Source organism: Callorhinus ursinus, unplaced genomic scaffold (assembly GCF_003265705.2).
Source record: "Callorhinus ursinus isolate GAN/ISIS: 27379988/994484 unplaced genomic scaffold, GSC_fseal_2.0 scaffold13, whole genome shotgun sequence".
NCBI lineage: Eukaryota > Metazoa > Chordata > Mammalia > Carnivora > Otariidae > Callorhinus > Callorhinus ursinus.
The window spans coordinates 1,281,856-1,298,833 of record NW_027397075.1 but is presented as its reverse complement, the minus strand read 5'-3'; the positions used below and the strand labels follow the sequence as shown (position 1 = coordinate 1,298,833).

The following is a 16,978-nucleotide window of genomic DNA, read 5'->3' as shown; positions in this document are numbered from 1 at the left end:
AAATCATTTTTTTTTTTTTTAAAGCTCCCAGCAGGAGACAGCGCCAGCCCACCCCTTACCTGAGAACTGGGGACCAGCGCCTTCCACCAGTGCCCGCCTTTCACCAGGTCAACCTCGCACAAAGGGACGGACACCTTCCCAATGACACAGTGGCGGGAGAACTTATCAAAATCCACCACGGTCAGCAGCAGGGTCCTCCTCTGCGCTTCTAGGAAGGGGATCTCAAAGGTGTAACGCTCCTCAAACACAGGTTTCTGGGTCTTGCGTTTGACCCCCGTCTGCTTCGAGTTCTTCTGGTCCGGCAGGAGACAGATCTTGACGTAGGGGTTTGAGTGCGCCATGTCCTGGCGTGAGCCATCATGGGAGATGGGGGGTGGCAGGTCCCTGGCCTCGATCACCCTCACCGTCAGGTGGTTGTGCAGCAGGTCGTACTGGGTGCTGAAGTGCAGCATGCCCAGTTGGTACTTGGACAAGATCTCCTCATCGGTCAGGAAGTCCACATCGTCGCTGTTGGAGTCTAAGGAGTACAGCTGGGGCTCGAACTTTCTGAAATAGTCGTCTGGGGTATAAGTCCGTCTGAGCACCGAGGGCTGGATGGGCTCCTTTTTGGCGCTGAGAACGCCAAACTCGATGGGTTTAATATCAATGAGCGGGGAGCTGGGTCGTCTGGATTCAAGACCTAAACAGCCGCCAGAAATAACAATTAACACTGCCACGTGTGGGACCAAACCTGGGCCACTTCATGAAACTGGCAACATTTCCTACATTCTCATGTTGTTCACTGTTTCCTAAATCTGTTTTGCCATCTGCTCTCCACACCTTGAGATCCTCTTATGTATTCTCTGAGAGGCAACATGGCGGCATGACCATCCCCAACACAACCAGGCACTGTTCTCAACACACTGACATATCAAGTCATCGGATCTCCACAAGGTATCTGATAATGGCAATCCCTACTTGACAGATGAGGAAACAGAAACTCGAAAGAGCTTTCTGGAAGTGACACAGGTAGTAAGAGGAAGAACTGGGAGTCAAGCCCAGCCTGTCTGGTCCCAGAGTCTTGAGGCTAACCGTGACCCTATACTGCCTCCTCTTCCGGAGAGTGGACTCTGGAGCCATAATTCCTGGGACTCAGTTTCCACATCTGTAAAACGGAGTCAATCATAGCACCTGCTTCAAAGATTATGGTGATTCAAGGAGCCATGCATGGAAAGGGCTCAGCACAGAATGTGTGCACGGTAAGAGCTCGCCAAATGGTAACTACTGTACTTCTTCAAGGATCGTATTTGGACCTCCCCACTTGTGGGGTGCCTCTCCCCTCCCCATCAACCAGCAGAGTTCATGACTCCCAAGTCCTTCTCATTCCTTGATTCTAGTAATGAGCTCATGGAATTTTGTTTTAAAAAACTATTTAACTGAGGCATTACTGACATACAAAAAAAGCTGAGCTTGGAGGTAAGTACGCACCCGTGAAACCATCACCACACTCTGTGCTATACATATATACCCACCACCTCCCAAAGTGTTCTCCTGCCTTCTTTATTTACTTTATTTTTCTGGTGATAAGGACCTTTAACATAGGATCAAGTCTCTTAGTAAAATTTTAAGTATACAATATTGTTAACTATAAGTACTGTGCTGTACAGTAGAGCTCTAGAACTTCTTTATCTTGCATAACGGAAAGCAACACCTCCCCAGCTCCCCATCCCTGCAGTCCTGGGAACCACACTTTCCTCTCTGCTCCTAGGAGTCTATCAGATTCCTCATATAAAGCAGGGTCATGTAGCATTCGTTCTTTCATGACCTTCTTGTTAAGTGCCCCAACACCTGTCTTGTCCGCTAAAATCATGAGACTTTGATCTGGTGCATGGCTGATACTCTGATAACTATGTGCTAAATGATAATCATCTGTGTGTAGAGCTGTGCAGGAGACCTAGGAATCATCTAGACAGGTGCTATTCAAGAGAAATACAGTGGGGTTCAGAAATACAAATGACATAGGTAACATAAGGTCTTCCAATTTTTTAAGAGTGCAAAGAAACAGGTGAAATTAATGTTTTCAACATATAATCAAAATGAAAACGTTTCAGTGAGACAGTGTAAATTCTCTTTTATTTCCTGGCTTCAAAATCGTGGGCACGTAACACATACAGCATGTCTCCACTGGGCTCAGCCCCAGTTAAATGTTCACCAGTGATGTGTGGCTGGTGGCTGCCGTACTGCACAGCGCAGGTTGGGAACAGGCCTCTTGCTTTACAGATGGAAAGACTGAAGCCTAGAGAGGCCTCACATCCCCTCTGTTTCACTCTTTTGAGCCCCTGAACTTTTCTCTACTTCCTCCCCTGCCCCCCATCTACCCCCAGGAAAGATCAGACACCAATATTTCCACCTGAGCGGATTTACTTCAGGAATTTTAAGCTTTTCCCCCCCTCTGTTAAGTGAATTGCAGACAGCTGAATGAGACAGCAGAGATCCTTTCGGGGAGTGAAAGGAGGCTGGGGGTCTTTGGGCTTTATACTCCTTTTCCCTCCCCACCCAAACCATGCCATCTGGTCAAAGACAGATGCTGTACATCCGAGTGGACCAACTGGGGGGCTTGTGGACCCTATTTGACCTAGAGATACATCTTGTCTGGGTTTAAAGCTAAAGAAGTTTCATATAAAACCCCAGATCGCCAGTTTCTCTTTAGAAAGGGCAGGCAATACGGAGCCCACAATCTTGCACCCCACCCCCCAGCAAGAGCTGAGTAACATCTGCCCCTTTCAGTGGGGCACTGGCTTCCCAAATGGCCACAGTCCCCGCCCGGCCGCAGTAACTGAGGCTGAGTCAGCTGCCACTTGTCACTGCATTAGAACGAGCCTCAGCTCTGTCCAACCCTCTCCAACTCATTCATGGACACAACCCACCTGGCCCCTGAAGTTACTTGAATTTGCAAGCGCTGACATACAACACGGGAACACCCATCTTTTGGGGTCTGAAATGATAACATGCTGACCACGTCAATCAACTGAACCAGTTCAATGAAACTTTGTGATGAGGAAAAAGAAAAATCGATCAAGTAGCTGCTTCCGGCTGAACTCAGCAGAAATCAGGTGCAACGCACTCTGGTCACACGGTCATTATCTCTCCATCATCCCGTCTCCCAAACTGTCATCCCACTCTGCCCCCTCCCCAGAAGACAATCCCCTCCCTCACATCCTTCCTTGGGGATGCTGCCGAGTGTCTGGGAAAGCCAGCTCTCCTTTTGTCCTGGGGACCTGGCTAATGGGATTTTAATTCGTGAATGGAGGGGGAATGGCACAGGATTTCGTGAGCCACGATCCCTAGGCAGTCACAGCAAAGACGCTTACTTGAAATCCTTCGGGTCAGGCTGTACGTAGACTTTGACGTGTCTGAGGATGAGCATCTTCGATCTGGGGAGTTGGTCCGTGGGGTCAGAGGGACTTCACTGGCTGTGTGGACAGAGTCCCCGTCCTTGTCACTGCTCCGGCCAGCCATCCTATAGGAAAGGAAGAGGTCTCAGTGGTTGTCAAAAAATCTCCAGGGACTGGCATCCCTGCCCCTGGGAAGACAGACCCACGACGAAAGGGCTCTCAGATCCAGCTTATACAACTTGCAGTAATACAAACCTGAATCAGTGCGGCAGCCCTAGACTCTTAATAATGCCTTACTTTTTGCACAAAATGAGAAAGGATATAAGTACTTTCTGATTTAGAACCATCTGTCAAGGACGGTGGGGAGGGATATGTACCTATTCAGGTTACTGCCACATGGGGGCGCCACGTTGACTAAGTCAAGCCCAGACCTGTCGATCCTCAGTCTGGAAGGAACCACCAGGTTGTCTATACCCATCTGAACTCCTCCGAGTGGCTTTCGGTGGGAAAGGGCCTGCTATTCCAACCCTCACTGTGCCTATACTTTAGCATCTTCTAAAAGTATCCTATAACAGGGGCGCCTGGGTGGCTCAGTCGTTAAGCGTCTGCCTTCGGCTCAGGTCATGATCCCAGGGTCCTGGGGTCGAGCCCCACATCGGGCTCCCTGCTTGGCGGGAAGCCTGCTTCTCCCTCTCCCACTCCCCCTGCTTGTGTTCCCTCTCTCGCTGTGTCTCTCTCTCTGTTAAATAAATAAATAAAATCTTTAAAAAAAATAAAAATAAAAAAATAAAAGTATCCTATAACAATGTCAACTTGAGAGTTCTCTGAGTGCCAGGGCTAAAGCTACAAAATGGCCCTGAGAATCAATGACTTAAGAGCAATAGTTTGATGTGAAGGAACAGCTAAAAATGAGCAGCCGCCGTGACTGATTCAATGTGCTCCCAATGAGGACGAAAAATACTAAAAGAAGAAAAAGCACTGGGTCGGGGGTGGGGAGATACAGGGTAGCAATTAAGAGCACAGCCTCCTGGTCTGAACCCTGGCTGGGTGACCTTGGGCAAGGCCCTTCCTTTCTCTGTGCCTCTATCTACCCATCTGCAAAATGGGAATAATAATAGTACCCACCTTAGATGGTTGCTCTCAACACTGAATGAGTTAGCACATATAAAATGCTTAGAACAGTTCTTGGTACATAGTAGGTGTGTGCTCAATACATTTTAGCTGGCATGATAACAATCTTTAAGATCCCCCAAATCCCCAAAAAGCTAGGTAAGGATGCTGGGGGGGCGGGGAAGTTGGTGGAGTGGCCAGGAGATGGATGCTGCTATTGACACAGCCCTAAGCGATTGTGGCTGTAGATGAATACCTTCTGAGACTACATCCCCCCCCCCCACCCAGCTTGACATTTAAGCCTGTGCATAAGCTAGTCTTGAAAAATGCAAGTTTCCAATTCTAGGAGGTCTTTAGATGCATCCTGTGCATGAAATGAGACGGATCTGATGTTCTTCCAAAGCAATGTAAGGATCACAGCCAGGACCGGGCACGTTATGGGGGGCAGGGGGGTGCGGGGGGAATGCCCAGTCCCTGCTTGCCTCCCACTCCTGGTCTGTAAAAGGTGCACGCAGCAGATGAAATGGGGGGAGGGGGAGTAGGGGAAGGCACAGAAATGCAGCCATATTGTATCATTCATTCTTCTCTCTCCCTTAAATGAAAGCTGCAGCATCTTCCAAAGAAGGTGGAACCACCTTGGGCACCCCCACCTGCATGCCTGTCTCCTGGAGGGCCACGGCCATATGTCACTGCAGCAGCCACCTCCAACCTGTTAGGTCCCATCCAGTCTTCGGGGCTCACCTTAAGTGCTGTCACCCCTGAAGCCTCGGTTGAGTCCTCTCGGACAATGTCTGAGCCACCCTTGCCTCCTCTGCACCCACCCGGCTTCCCAGCCCTTCCTCCAATGCACTGAGCTGAGCCATGCTGTGCCCTCTGCCTGGAATGTTCTTCCTGTCTCATCTGTTTGGTTCCTTCTCATCAGTCAGGTCTCAGCCTCAACAGCACCTCCTCAGAGACGCCCCACCCTGTCCCTATCACCTCCTCCTACCCCATCAGCCCTTCTTTCCCTCTGCAACAATGCACATAACTCATCTTTAGTTGTGGCTTATCTTCTGCGTCTGACACTAAGTCCTTGCTCAGTGTCTCTCATTCACCACTGCCGACCTCGCCCTAGCACGGCGTCTGGCATGTGTAGAGTCTTCGTTTATCTTCTCAGTAAACGAATGATTGAATTCACCCTTCTTGTCATTCTTATCTGATTTCATCTTGTCTCAAAATGATCTGAGTGCGTATCTTGCCCACCCCCCCCCAGCAGGGTACGCTCCTTAATGGGGCGATCTATACTTATCTTGATCGAAGGTACCAGGTGCTAAGCACCAAGTGTGTGCCAGGCACGGTGCTCAATGCTCTGTCTGAACCATCTCATTAATCCTTAAAACAATCCAGAGTGTACTTGTTATTAACAAGCCTCACCCCCTTTACAGATGGGGGGGCAGGGCGTGGAAGGGAAGCCTAGTGGGGTGGGGGATGGGATGGATAATTATTTTGCATCACTATTAAACTCCCAGTGAATACCAGACTCCGAACGGCATGCCCTAAACTACTGAGGTGGGTGTCCCTTATGAGGCCTGTCGGAGCTGTGTGTAGAGTAGGTCCTCGATACACGCTTGATGGACAAAGAAATGACCTGACTTTAGTCAATGAGCGTCTTTCTGGCATCGCTCCAAAAAGAGCCAGTCGGACTATACAGTTTTCCTGACCTTCACCAGTCCAGCCCAGCCAAGGAAAGCTGGGGGACCCAAATGACAGGAGCATATCTGACAATTAATGGTGTATCCCCTAAAATCCCCCACACAAAGTTCTAGCTCATCTGCCACAGGCCGTCCCACAGAGAGGCATGTCCTGTGGTTCTTAGCTCAAATGTCACAGTGGGAACGGCACTGCGAAGCCTGTACACTTGACATTTCTACTCCCTGTCTGTTTGATAACATGCAACTGCCCACTTGGTAAATAAATCTGGCGAAAGCACAAGCTGTAAATTCACTTTTTGAATGATTTAACCCACCTCCCCTTTACAGACTTCTCTTAACATTTTGCATTATGTTGAGTGCCAAAAATGTACTAAGTTGCTACCCAGGATTCAAGATATTCATCCTGAGAAGCACAGAAAGTCACGTACCGTTGTTCAGGCTTTAGACTGCAAAGCTCTAGGTGGTATCATTCATAACGACCGCCAGGTGAATGGGGCCTTCCAGTGTTGTGCGGTGTGTCGGCCGTGCTGGGAAGGTTCCAGCCCTCTTCTCTACTTGTGGCAAAACCAAAGTAAGTGTCTTCCCAGAGGGTCCCCACCCCTGGCCCCCAGAAAGAGTCCCCCGCTTGCACAATGGGTCAGCAGCCAGGGTAAAGTGCAACTGTCCTCCAGCTCAGTGCTAGGACCTAGGCCATGCATCTGTAATACTCAACATCTGGGCATCTGGGGCAAACAGGTACCTGACTATGATTTCAGGGTCTATCAGGATTCTCCACTGGTTCAGAGGCCAATTCAAATTCCTTGATCTGGCATTCAAGACCCTACAAGACCTGAGCTTGCAGGCTCATTTTCCATGATTCCCCCCCACTCTTCCTAGGTGCTGTGGAGTTTGCCCAACCTGGGTCCATTCCCTCCTCTCTGGTTACAGCACCCAAACTGTCTATTACAGAGATCAGCAAACTACGGGGCCCAATCTGCTGCCTGTTCTGGTACATGAAGTAAGACTGGAACATAGACACGCCCATTCATTATAATGTCCCACCTGTGGCTGCTTTCACACTTTCTAGGAGTGGTTGTGACAGACTAAGCCCTTTCTAGGAAAAGTTTGCCCACCCCTCGTCTGCTAGCTCGGTTCATGTGTGTCAGGTGGGAATGACCCTTTCCCTGGTTCCAGGGTGGTCAGACAATCCAGGCATGATCCTAGCATCATTTCCTCCAAGCAAAAGTGACTGGCTCAAGTGATTGGCACATGACCCAAAACAGAGCAATGAGAGCCCTTCCTGGTTGGTTTGCTGCTACTGAAGCAAAGAAGAAAGCAGCTTAAGAATGAGGCCAATAAAGGGGCGCCTGGGTGGCTCAGTTGGTTAAGCGTCCAACTCTTGATTTCGGCTCAGGTCATGATCTCAGGGTTGTGAGACTGAGCCCTGCATCGGGCTCCAAGCTGGGCATGGAGCCTGCTTAAGGTTCTTTCTCCCTCTCCCTCTGCCCCTCCCCGCCCCCAAAAAAGAATGAGGCCAATATAGAAGAAACAGAGAGAGCAGGAAGGAGAGAAGGCACAAATGCATGCCCATGACAACATCTGACCCCTGGATCCAGCTATGCCTGAAGCCACTGTCCCTGGATATTTTTTTCCATAATGAGACTCTAGGCAGAACTGTCATATGGGTGTGCAGGGTGTGAATGCACAACTCTCGGGGGCAGCTGGGCTTATGTACCTGCCTTATCTCCTGTACTAGATTTAGAATCTCCTGAGCACAGTGACCGGACTCTATGTAGTCTCTGCATCCCACAGTACCTGGCACATGAATCATACTTGAGAAATAGTTACCAGAGAAACTGAGATTAAGTTTTCAACCAGATGACTGGCACTTTCAGGATTCAATTTCTGCCTGTAAGTTTGTCAGTTGGTCAATAACAACTTTTTGGAGTGAACAACACAGATAAAAACCCCACCCTCGCAGAGCTGGCACTCTTCTGAGCATGGCTTTCAAGATACCAGATGGGCTGAGCCAACCTCTGCCACACAGGGCACTAGATAGTGGGAATGATCTCTCGATCATTCACCAAACATCTCAACTCTATGCACACCTGCAGGATTCAGGTTACAACCCATGACTAATGAAAACATTTCTTACCACTGTCTTTACACCGGTTTAAAGAATCTCCATCAATACCTACAAATTCAGAAACGAATACTTACTACTCTGTGAAGCATGTTATGTGCACATCTCATTACTCTGAACCACGACCCTATAAAGTAAGTTCTATTACTGTTCTCACTTTACAGACGAGGAAACGGAGACCAAACAGGGTAAGACGAATCACTTACGTTTATGATTGCCAGCCAGGCGTCAAGCATTTGTAGGGGTTTTCTGTGTACTAATTCCGGCAGTCACCACAACAACCATATGAGATAAACCCTATTATTTTTATCACCCCCATTTTACAGATGGGAAATCAAGGCACAGAGCTCTAACTACTTGCCCAAGGTCACAGAACTAGAAAAAAGTAGGAGACACAGGATCTGAAGGCACAGAGCCTGACATAGAGCCATTGTGCTATGGAAACATCCGATGCTTTCTTCTAAGAAGAGCAAATGAGACATGACCCCCAACTTGGAGGGAAAGAGGGGATATCATGGACTTCCAGAATCTCAGCTCAACGATTTAGCTGGAACAGAACTGGGTTCCCCCTGAGCCTCTGGCTGTGGGCCCTTGCACTGCCTCCTGCCCTCTCGGGGCCTCCCGCTCTGCGCAGGAGAGCTGGACTCGCTGGTGGCCAGGCCCTTCTAGGCGCTGGCCTTCTAGACTCAACCCAGGCTCTCTGGCCACGCTCCTCTCTTAGCCACCGAGAGGTGGACCAGACACGTGGCTGAGAAGCTTCAAAACTGTGTTCCCAAAATATCTGAGCGACTGGCAGATGGAGATGTTGTATGCAGGCGCGGGAGGAGCACGAATTGGAAATAAAATGAAAGATGCCAGAGAGAACATAAACAGCGTTGGAGGACAGGATGGAGCCTGGAGGTGCTTTTCTGCTTCCCCGGGTCTGAAGTCCTTGTTCAGACTGGCAAAAAGGCACCTGTCTGTCCATGCGGTCTACCAACCATCCAGCAGTTTTCACTGAGCATCGACTCCGTGCCAGGCACTGGGTCAGGTGCTGGGATCGTGGGTCATACTGACTTGGATGGCCATCCTCAGAATTTCGACATCCCTTGAAGAATGCAGATGCTCACAGATCTCTTCTTCCACTTGGAACAACACTCGACATGATGAAAAGCGCGCACAGGCTTAACACTGCACCCTTCGCGTCTCAGACGAACCGAGGGGGACCTAGCTAAGCCAGAGCCCGGCCACCAGCTTGCCAAACAAAATGAGAGGCACAGAGCAGGTCCCCGTCGGCAGCAAAGAGGTCCACGGACACTCGGTGTTTCCCCCTCTTTCATACCCCGAACCCTCCTGCCCGCACCCCCTCACACAAACTGAGCCAAGAAAATGTCTTGAGATCACTTTCAAGGAAGTTCCGAGCAGTTTTACTTACAGCCAGGGAGGAGTCTGGGCAGGGAAAGGTCCCAGAATTTCAACTTCATCCTCACTCGACTGGCAACAGCTGGACTCATAGCACTTCTCACAGCAGTGCCTGCAAGTCCATCTGCACAGTAGCAGATCGGAGATTCTAGAAAGAAAACCCTGAGGCCATTGGGGGAGGTGGGCAGTGGAGAGGGGGAGTGGGGGGGGGGGGGGGGGGGGGAGGGGAGGAGAGGAGGAAAAGGAAAAACACCCGAAAATTACAAGCAGCCGATCCCTGCTGAGAAATAAGGACATTCAGGAGGTCTGTCCCTGCTGCTGAACACTTAGAACAAAATGTTTTCTGTTTCTATTTACCAACTGCAGCCACAGAGATGGCAAACACCAACTTGCTGGAGCCGTTAATAGTGAGCAAAACATTTGCAGGTATTTTCTCTGGTAGTTTATGTGAGTGTCTTTCTTGACAGGTGGGTGGTTTATACAACACCGTGAGGGCTATACAATATGTTCTCGAAACACAATGAATATTACTCTGTCTTCTTGAAAGCAAAGCAAAAAAAGACTTTAAAAAAAAAATCATCTCAGTGACACGAAAGTAAACAGAGGTAACCAAACGGAATAAGGACGGGGGTGGGGAGAGCAATCTAGCCTGTCTACGAGTGTCTCCTCTTCAGGATCTCCCTCCTTCCATAGAAAGGCATCAAAACCGTGCCATTCTAAACATCCAGTCATTGTTCAATACTGAACAGCCCCACAGCCCCACATAAGACTCTGAAATGAAAGGCAAGCACCTCTTGATCAGAAACCAGACCAAAGGAATCATCGAATTAACCCACCTCGTTTAAAGGTTCCAACTGCCCTTTTAGAGATCCACGAAGAAGCCAAGGGGCGTCGGGGGTGAGAGGGTTACAAAAAGAGAGACAAGACCAGTTTAGCAATATTCCAGCAACTCAGAAAAGAAAAAAGAAAAAGAAAGAAAGAAAGAAAGAAAAAAAAAAAAAAAGCCCTGCATCTTTCCACTTACCATCCTGGGAAGGGAGCTGACTCCCTAACAAGGTGCTATCTGCGGGGCTGCTGGTAGCCTCCTGGCTAACCAACACCGAATAAATGGGAAACTTTAGCATTTCGATTTGATTTGCACCGTATGCTGTTATGAATCAGAGCGGGTGGATAGATAGTCATTCTATCCAATGCAGCCACACTTCAGAAGAGCAAACCTTCCTATACAGAAATAGCCATGAAGCCAACCCAAAAGGACATGATTAGCTAACACGCAGGCAGACGCACAGTGGATGTGACTTGGCTTCCCCCCCCCACCCTCCCAGGGGCCCTACCTTATAATTCTGCTCCAATGGTGATGGTGGGGAGTTTCATATGACCACCCACAAACACAGGGAGCAGAGAAGGAAGCCATAATCTGGGCCTGGGAGGGGGTGGGGGGTGGGGCTACCTCACTTTTCAGCCCCACCTCCCATCAGGACTTCTCACCGGTTCCCAAGGCACAGACTCCCTCCCTCTGTGCCAGGGAAGAGTCGCAGTGGCTTAGGAATGAATGGGCCAAGGAAACCAGGTAGATTAGGAGTCCCGCATCCCAGCCTGGGAAAGATCCCGGGGATGAACTCAAACTCAGAATTTTGAATCAAGACGAAGAGTTATCCTCTTTTTCAATTCTCTCGCTCTCAAGGAGGAGGAGGTCTCAGTTTGGTACCATTGCATGTTAACATGTTTCTAACACTTGTACAACTCCCCCCCCACACCCCCATCCCCTCTTCCTTTTTAAACAGAGAGCAGACCTCAGCTCAGAGCCTTGGACATAACTAATTATGTGGCATTACTATCATTGTGTTTATTTTTCCAGTTGCCTTCTGTTTATATCAAGTGATCCTGGTTTTCTATTATGGTAGTGACATAAAGTTTCCTTTTCATATGATTTTAAGTTAAAAAAAGAAAGTGAGTCCATTTATAGGAAAAAGTATTAAGTAAATATAGTACAAGTGGTACACTTGTACTCATGAAAATTTCAAAATCCTTTAAGTGATAAGGGAATGGCTGCAGCTTGGGAAAGAAAGTCTCAGGCACTAATCACAGACTCTTCCAAAAGCAAAACTCGAACCACACACAGAGCAAGACCTGAGGATGCTCGGGGGCCACGCAGAGCTGAGCGGGTAAGTGTTAGTGCTGGCTTCACCACCAGCCAATCATGTGACTTGGGTAAGTCAGGGGGCCACTCTGAACTTCAGTTCCCTCTTTTCTTTAGTGGAAGGGCTAAACTAGGACTCTGACTATAAAAATGCTTGTGTGTGCTGCCCAGCTGCAAAATATCTGCACTCTTTCTGTGGCTTTATGAGAACAAGGTGGTTTGTCAAGACCAGTTGGAACCTATTAGGCATCAGAGACTGTCCTGGAGGATGCAACAGTGAAAACGCAGCAAAAAGCTATGCCCTCGTGCACTTACATGAGAAAGTGCTTGAAAATGCTTACAAAAAAGTGCAAGGATAAAGGGCTGCTTTTTCCTTGGAAAATAGTCCATGCCCATTCTTTCCATAGAGGGAAAGCATTTCCTAGGTGTGTGGTGATCAAAAGACACTGTTTATAAAACCACGTGAGTGGAGACAAAGGCCACCATAGGGCCCAATCATCCAGCTTTCTCAAACCCCAGGTACAAAATCAATGTCCGGGAGCAAAGAGAAACCAAGGAAGAGAAAGAGGGGAGGGAAGATGTTTTTATGTTCCCAGCATGCTAAGTCTTTCCTCACATGGAGTCCACTGGGTTCATGTATTTGACTGGAGAGAGGATCACTGGTTCAAGCCAGAAAGAAACAGGAAGGAGAATCCAGATATTCTAGAACAGATGTTGGCAAGCTATGACTTGCAAGGCTAAATCCAGCTCACAACCTGCTTTTGTATGGTCCTCCAGTTAAGGATGGTTTGTACATTTTTAAATGGTTGGGAAAACATCAGAAGAAAATGAATACTTCTTGACTAGCACACAGTATATGAAATTCAAATTTCAGTGTCCACAAATAGTTTTATTGGGACACAGCCACGCCCATACATTTACTATGGTCTATAGCCGTTCGATGCCATAGTCAGAGTTGAATATTTGTGACACAGACCATGTAGCACTCCAAGAAAAAAAATGTACTATCTGGACCTTTATAGAAAAAGTTTCATACCTTGTTCTAGAAGGAAAGTCTGTTTCACCAAGCCAGTCTCATTTTAGCTGCTTAACAAATCCCCCACTGATCCCCACCATCTCCCTTTTAGATCCCACCACGACCCCTAAGCAGCTGTGTGACCTTGGGCAAGTCACTAATCTCTGTCCTGAAGGTGGTTATTAAAAACCACAGAAGCATGTTCTAATATTGTGTATTTCTCACTGGATTGTGCATTCTGAGGGGCAGAGACTATGCTGTTTTCACAACTGTATCCCCAGCGCTCACAGGTGGTCACTCAATTGTTTGTTGAGTGACTATTGAATAGCCCCACAAGATTCAGCATGCAGTAAGTGTACAGAAAATATGACCTTCACTGAACTTGAAAAGAGAATCTAGAGATTCCATAGAAGCCAGTGGTGCAAATCTAAGCCACCAGAGGGATGGGGAGACCAAGACAGGTGACAGAGCAGAGTTCCTGCCAGGTTGAAAAGTCTGAGGACAAGATGTGAGCCAGTGGGGAACTAGAAGACCAGCAGCCCCCTCAGCTGTAGCTGAGGGTGAAAGAAGTGAGCCCAGATGCACCCTAGATGTGGGAACCTGTAGGCTTTTCTGCCGGGCAGAGAGGAGCCAACCCCAGAAAGCAAGCAGCTCAACGGGTCTGACTGCAGGTCTGACTGCATGACCTTGGCGCTGACCTGTCGCCACTTCCCCGCCTTGTACTGAAGGGAAAGGTCTCGTAGTCAAGCAGCACCCCCCCCCCAAAAAGGATGCCTGGAAATTATTTCGGTCCAAGGATTCTTGTGAGTTTCCTCAAGGTGACTGGGGTCCACAACTCCCAGACCCCAATGCAATGGCCGAAAATGATCGGTTGCTCCCGCCCCCACCAACAGCGCGCCTATAGTATGTCCCCCACCCCTCAGCACCCAGTGCCCGGGAGAGACGACGTCCTTGTCCCTCCTGGCCGGAACAGCTGCCTCAGGCTCGCTCCGCCGGCCAATTAGCCAGAGCCGTCGCCACGGCAACGGCAGCTGGCGGGCCGGGCGGCTGGCGCGTCCCGGGCCGCCCTCCCCGCGGCCCCTCCCCTGGGGTGGGGTGCAAGGGGAGGGGATGGGGGCAGAAAAGTCCGCCCCACCCCCACTCCCTCCTCAGGAGGCCAGGGCGCGCGTGCAGAGTCCACAGGGGCCCTTCATCCCCGGGTGTGGGGGTCCCCAGCCCCCTATCCTGGGTCGCACCCGCGCCGCTGCACAGGTTGCGTGCCCTCGGGCACCCTTTCTCTCGAGGCAAGTTTGTGGGAGCCCAGCCGTGTGCCCTCCCTTCCGCGTGCTCACGGCCGGAGGGGGCGCGGCACCCCCCACCCGCACCGCGGACCTTGCCCCCCAGCCTCAGCCCTACCTGGATGTACGCCATTTTCGCCCTCGCGCACTCACTCCGGCCCGGGCATGGCGCCGCCACGGCCACTTTGCCCTCGCCAACAGGGGAGGTGGGGGGAAGGAAGAAAAAGGCAGCCGGGTGGCCCCAGACGTGACTGGCGTGGCTGATGAGCGACGCCCGCCCCTCCGCCGGCCGCCCCGTCCTTGCCTTTCCCTGCGTTCCGGCTCCTGGAGTCGGGGCCGCCTCCCAGGTTGGGAGAGCTGGGGCGCCCAGAGCCCCCGCCTCGGCCACTCTCGCTGTCCTGCGCTCCCCCCGAGGCGCTGCCCTGGCTGGAAGGAGGCCGGGGCGCCTGGGGAGGGAGCCCGGGGCGGCCGCGGGGACTGCAGCGACCCCGGCGCAGGCGGGGCTGGAGACGCCGGGGCCCGGGCGCGCCAGAGGCGGGGGAGGAGATGGGGAAAGGGGTGGGAGGGGGCGGTGCGCGGGTCAGCCCATCCGGTCGGCACCGGGGCTGGCACCTACCGAGCGCAGAGCCCCCGGGACGGTCTTGAAACCGAGGGGGTACAGTCCTGCCCGCCGTGGAGTCTGGGGCGGGGAGGGTCCTCCCCATCCAGCCCTCTCCCAGTCCGGGTTGGAAAAACTTTATTCCCGCCCCACCCGTCGCGCCTAGAACTGTTGCGGCGAGGAATGCAGAGGCCAAATGAATGGGAGCTTTAAGTTCAGGTGGGGCCGAGGGCGCCGGGGGGCGGGAACGTGCTGTGGCCGGGGCCGCAGGGGCGCGCGGAGAGAGCGGAGCGCCCCTTCACCCTAACCCTGCCCGAGTTGCGCCCTGGGCTCAACAGGTCTGGAGCGGGGCGGCCCAGCAGCGCCACCCAGCGTCGCGCCCGCGCCGTGCGCGCCTCTGCCAGCTCAAAGCTCCGTGCCCGCGAGCGTGCGCCCCCGGGCGTGCGCACCCTGTCCCGCCCGCCCGCGTGGCGGGGGCGCCCTGGGCCTGGGGTCCTCCCCTCAAACCGGTTCTCCCACCCCCAAGGCCGCAGAAGTGGGGCCCACTCTGCCACTGAGGGATTCGCAGTGGAACATTGCCCTCCGCTGGTTCTCTTTTTTAAAATGCCCAGCCGTCTCCCGTTGTCAGTCACCAGTTTATCAGCCTTTTAACTCCCAGCGCCTCCGTCTGTCTTTTTCATCACTAAAAATGGCATAAGATCTCTGTCCTGCCTCTTCTCCAGGGCTGTTTTGTGGGGATACGTGAAGAAATGAACGTGGAAGTAATCAGCACAAGGCGTAATGGGCGTCTGTGTACATCTTTTGCGTGAAAATCGAACCAAGTGCACATTTTTTTGTATGTCCGTCAGATTTCATTCGTTGCACGTGGCGTACAACACATGCTGAGCCCTTATATCCGGTAGGCACTGTGCTCAACACTTCGCAAGCATGATTTCATTTCCTTGTCCTCTGCCTTGCTCACTCTATGTTGAGCACAGCTCCTGACCAGAGTAGGCACTCAATAAATGTTTCCGTTGTTGCTGTTGACTCCTATTTGGGGGAGGCGCTGCAGTCGTCCCCAGTTCACAGATGAGACTGAGGTGCCGTGAGGTAGACTCCCCACTCCCACCCCCACTGGCGTTTGAATCCACACAGGGTGCCCTCCTAACCACTTAACGGTATTTATCCATACTGTTTCTTCAGCACTGATGGAAAGGGTGCTTGGCGGGGGGAGGGCTTCACCGAGAAGGGGTGCCTACTGGGATGGGCGCTTTTGGGGGGAACTTGAGAGAGGTGGAAGAGTTTGTCAGGTGTTCCCAGGAAGAAGAGCTAACCGTTTTGAGACTGTGTGCCAGGCTCGGCCTTAAGCCTTTTACACAAATTCAACTTTCAATTCCCTCATAACCACGAGGTGGGCACTATTACTATCCCAGTCTCTAGATGAGAAAAGAGGAGACGTAAAGCAACTTGGAAGTAACTTGACCAGAGGGTATATGTCATTGAGGAGCTGGGATTCAAACTTAGACAGCCTACACCGAATCCTTCCCCTAGCCACGGCACCACACTGCCTCACAGTACTGGGTATTGGGGGAGGGGGGAGGAAATCCTTAGGATTAGTTTACCTTAATCCCTAAGGACTTAAAACTGTCTGAGAAAACCAAGCACCCCTCCTGTGAATGAGGTTATTTTAAATGGGCACAAGAGAACCTACCTCTGGGGTTATCAAATTCTTCTCCGTATGTAAAGCACATGGCACACAATAGGTGCTTAATAAATGCTTGTTGAATGTGTAAATGGATGGTAACAATAGCTAATGGATGCTGCCAACTCTTGAGTCGTTATTGTGGTTGAGAGCTGAGCACTTCCTTTGTTATCCTCACCGGAGCCCTACAAGGTGGGTACTACCCCCGGCCTATTTTCCTGATGAGAAAGCTAAAGCTCTGAGAGAGAAAGTGAATCACCCTAGGTAGACAAGTGAAGAGTGGCAGAGACAGGACAAAAATGCTAATATATTTAACTCTGAAAGCCCAGCGCCTCGGAGCTGCGCCACCCTGCCTCCAAAGAATGAACGAGAAGTCAGTTCTAAGTCATTTCTCAGATGTCACTCCAAGACTGGCTTTCAGGGTCCCCAGCTCTGTGAGCCTCTCCCTGTTCTTCACAGGGACCTGTAGTCTGGCTGTGAGGTGTAATGTGGACTCAGAGCAAGGCTGTGCCTGTTTGCGCAAAGCAGCTGGTACCCACCCAGATCTCGGGAGAAGCCCCTACTTCAGA

At 50.9% G+C, this 16,978-nt stretch overlaps 1 protein-coding gene across 9 annotated transcripts in view; it reads right to left on the bottom strand.

Moving 5' to 3' along the window:
- SYT17 (synaptotagmin 17) overlaps positions 1 to 14,632 on the bottom strand; it is a 77,677-nt gene extending 63,045 nt beyond the window's left edge. Inside the window, exons 1-5 of one of the 9 annotated variants that reach the window (XM_073899446.1) lie at positions 14,249 to 14,632; positions 10,535 to 10,552; positions 9,712 to 9,860; positions 3,351 to 3,499; positions 60 to 679 (exon numbers count right to left, since the gene is read on the bottom strand). In XM_073899446.1, coding sequence (XP_073755547.1) covers positions 60 to 679; positions 3,351 to 3,499; positions 9,712 to 9,860; positions 10,535 to 10,552; positions 14,249 to 14,263 — 951 coding nt within the window. In that variant the 5' untranslated portion in view covers positions 14,264 to 14,632. Of the gene's footprint in view, positions 1 to 59; positions 680 to 3,350; positions 3,500 to 6,603; positions 7,602 to 9,711; positions 9,861 to 10,534; positions 10,558 to 10,722; positions 10,992 to 11,032; positions 11,423 to 14,248 lie in introns of those variants that run through there. The other 8 variants (XM_073899450.1, XM_073899449.1, XM_073899445.1 and 5 more) reach the window with 8 other exon arrangements.
- Positions 14,633 to 16,978: the final 2,346 nt, after the last annotated feature.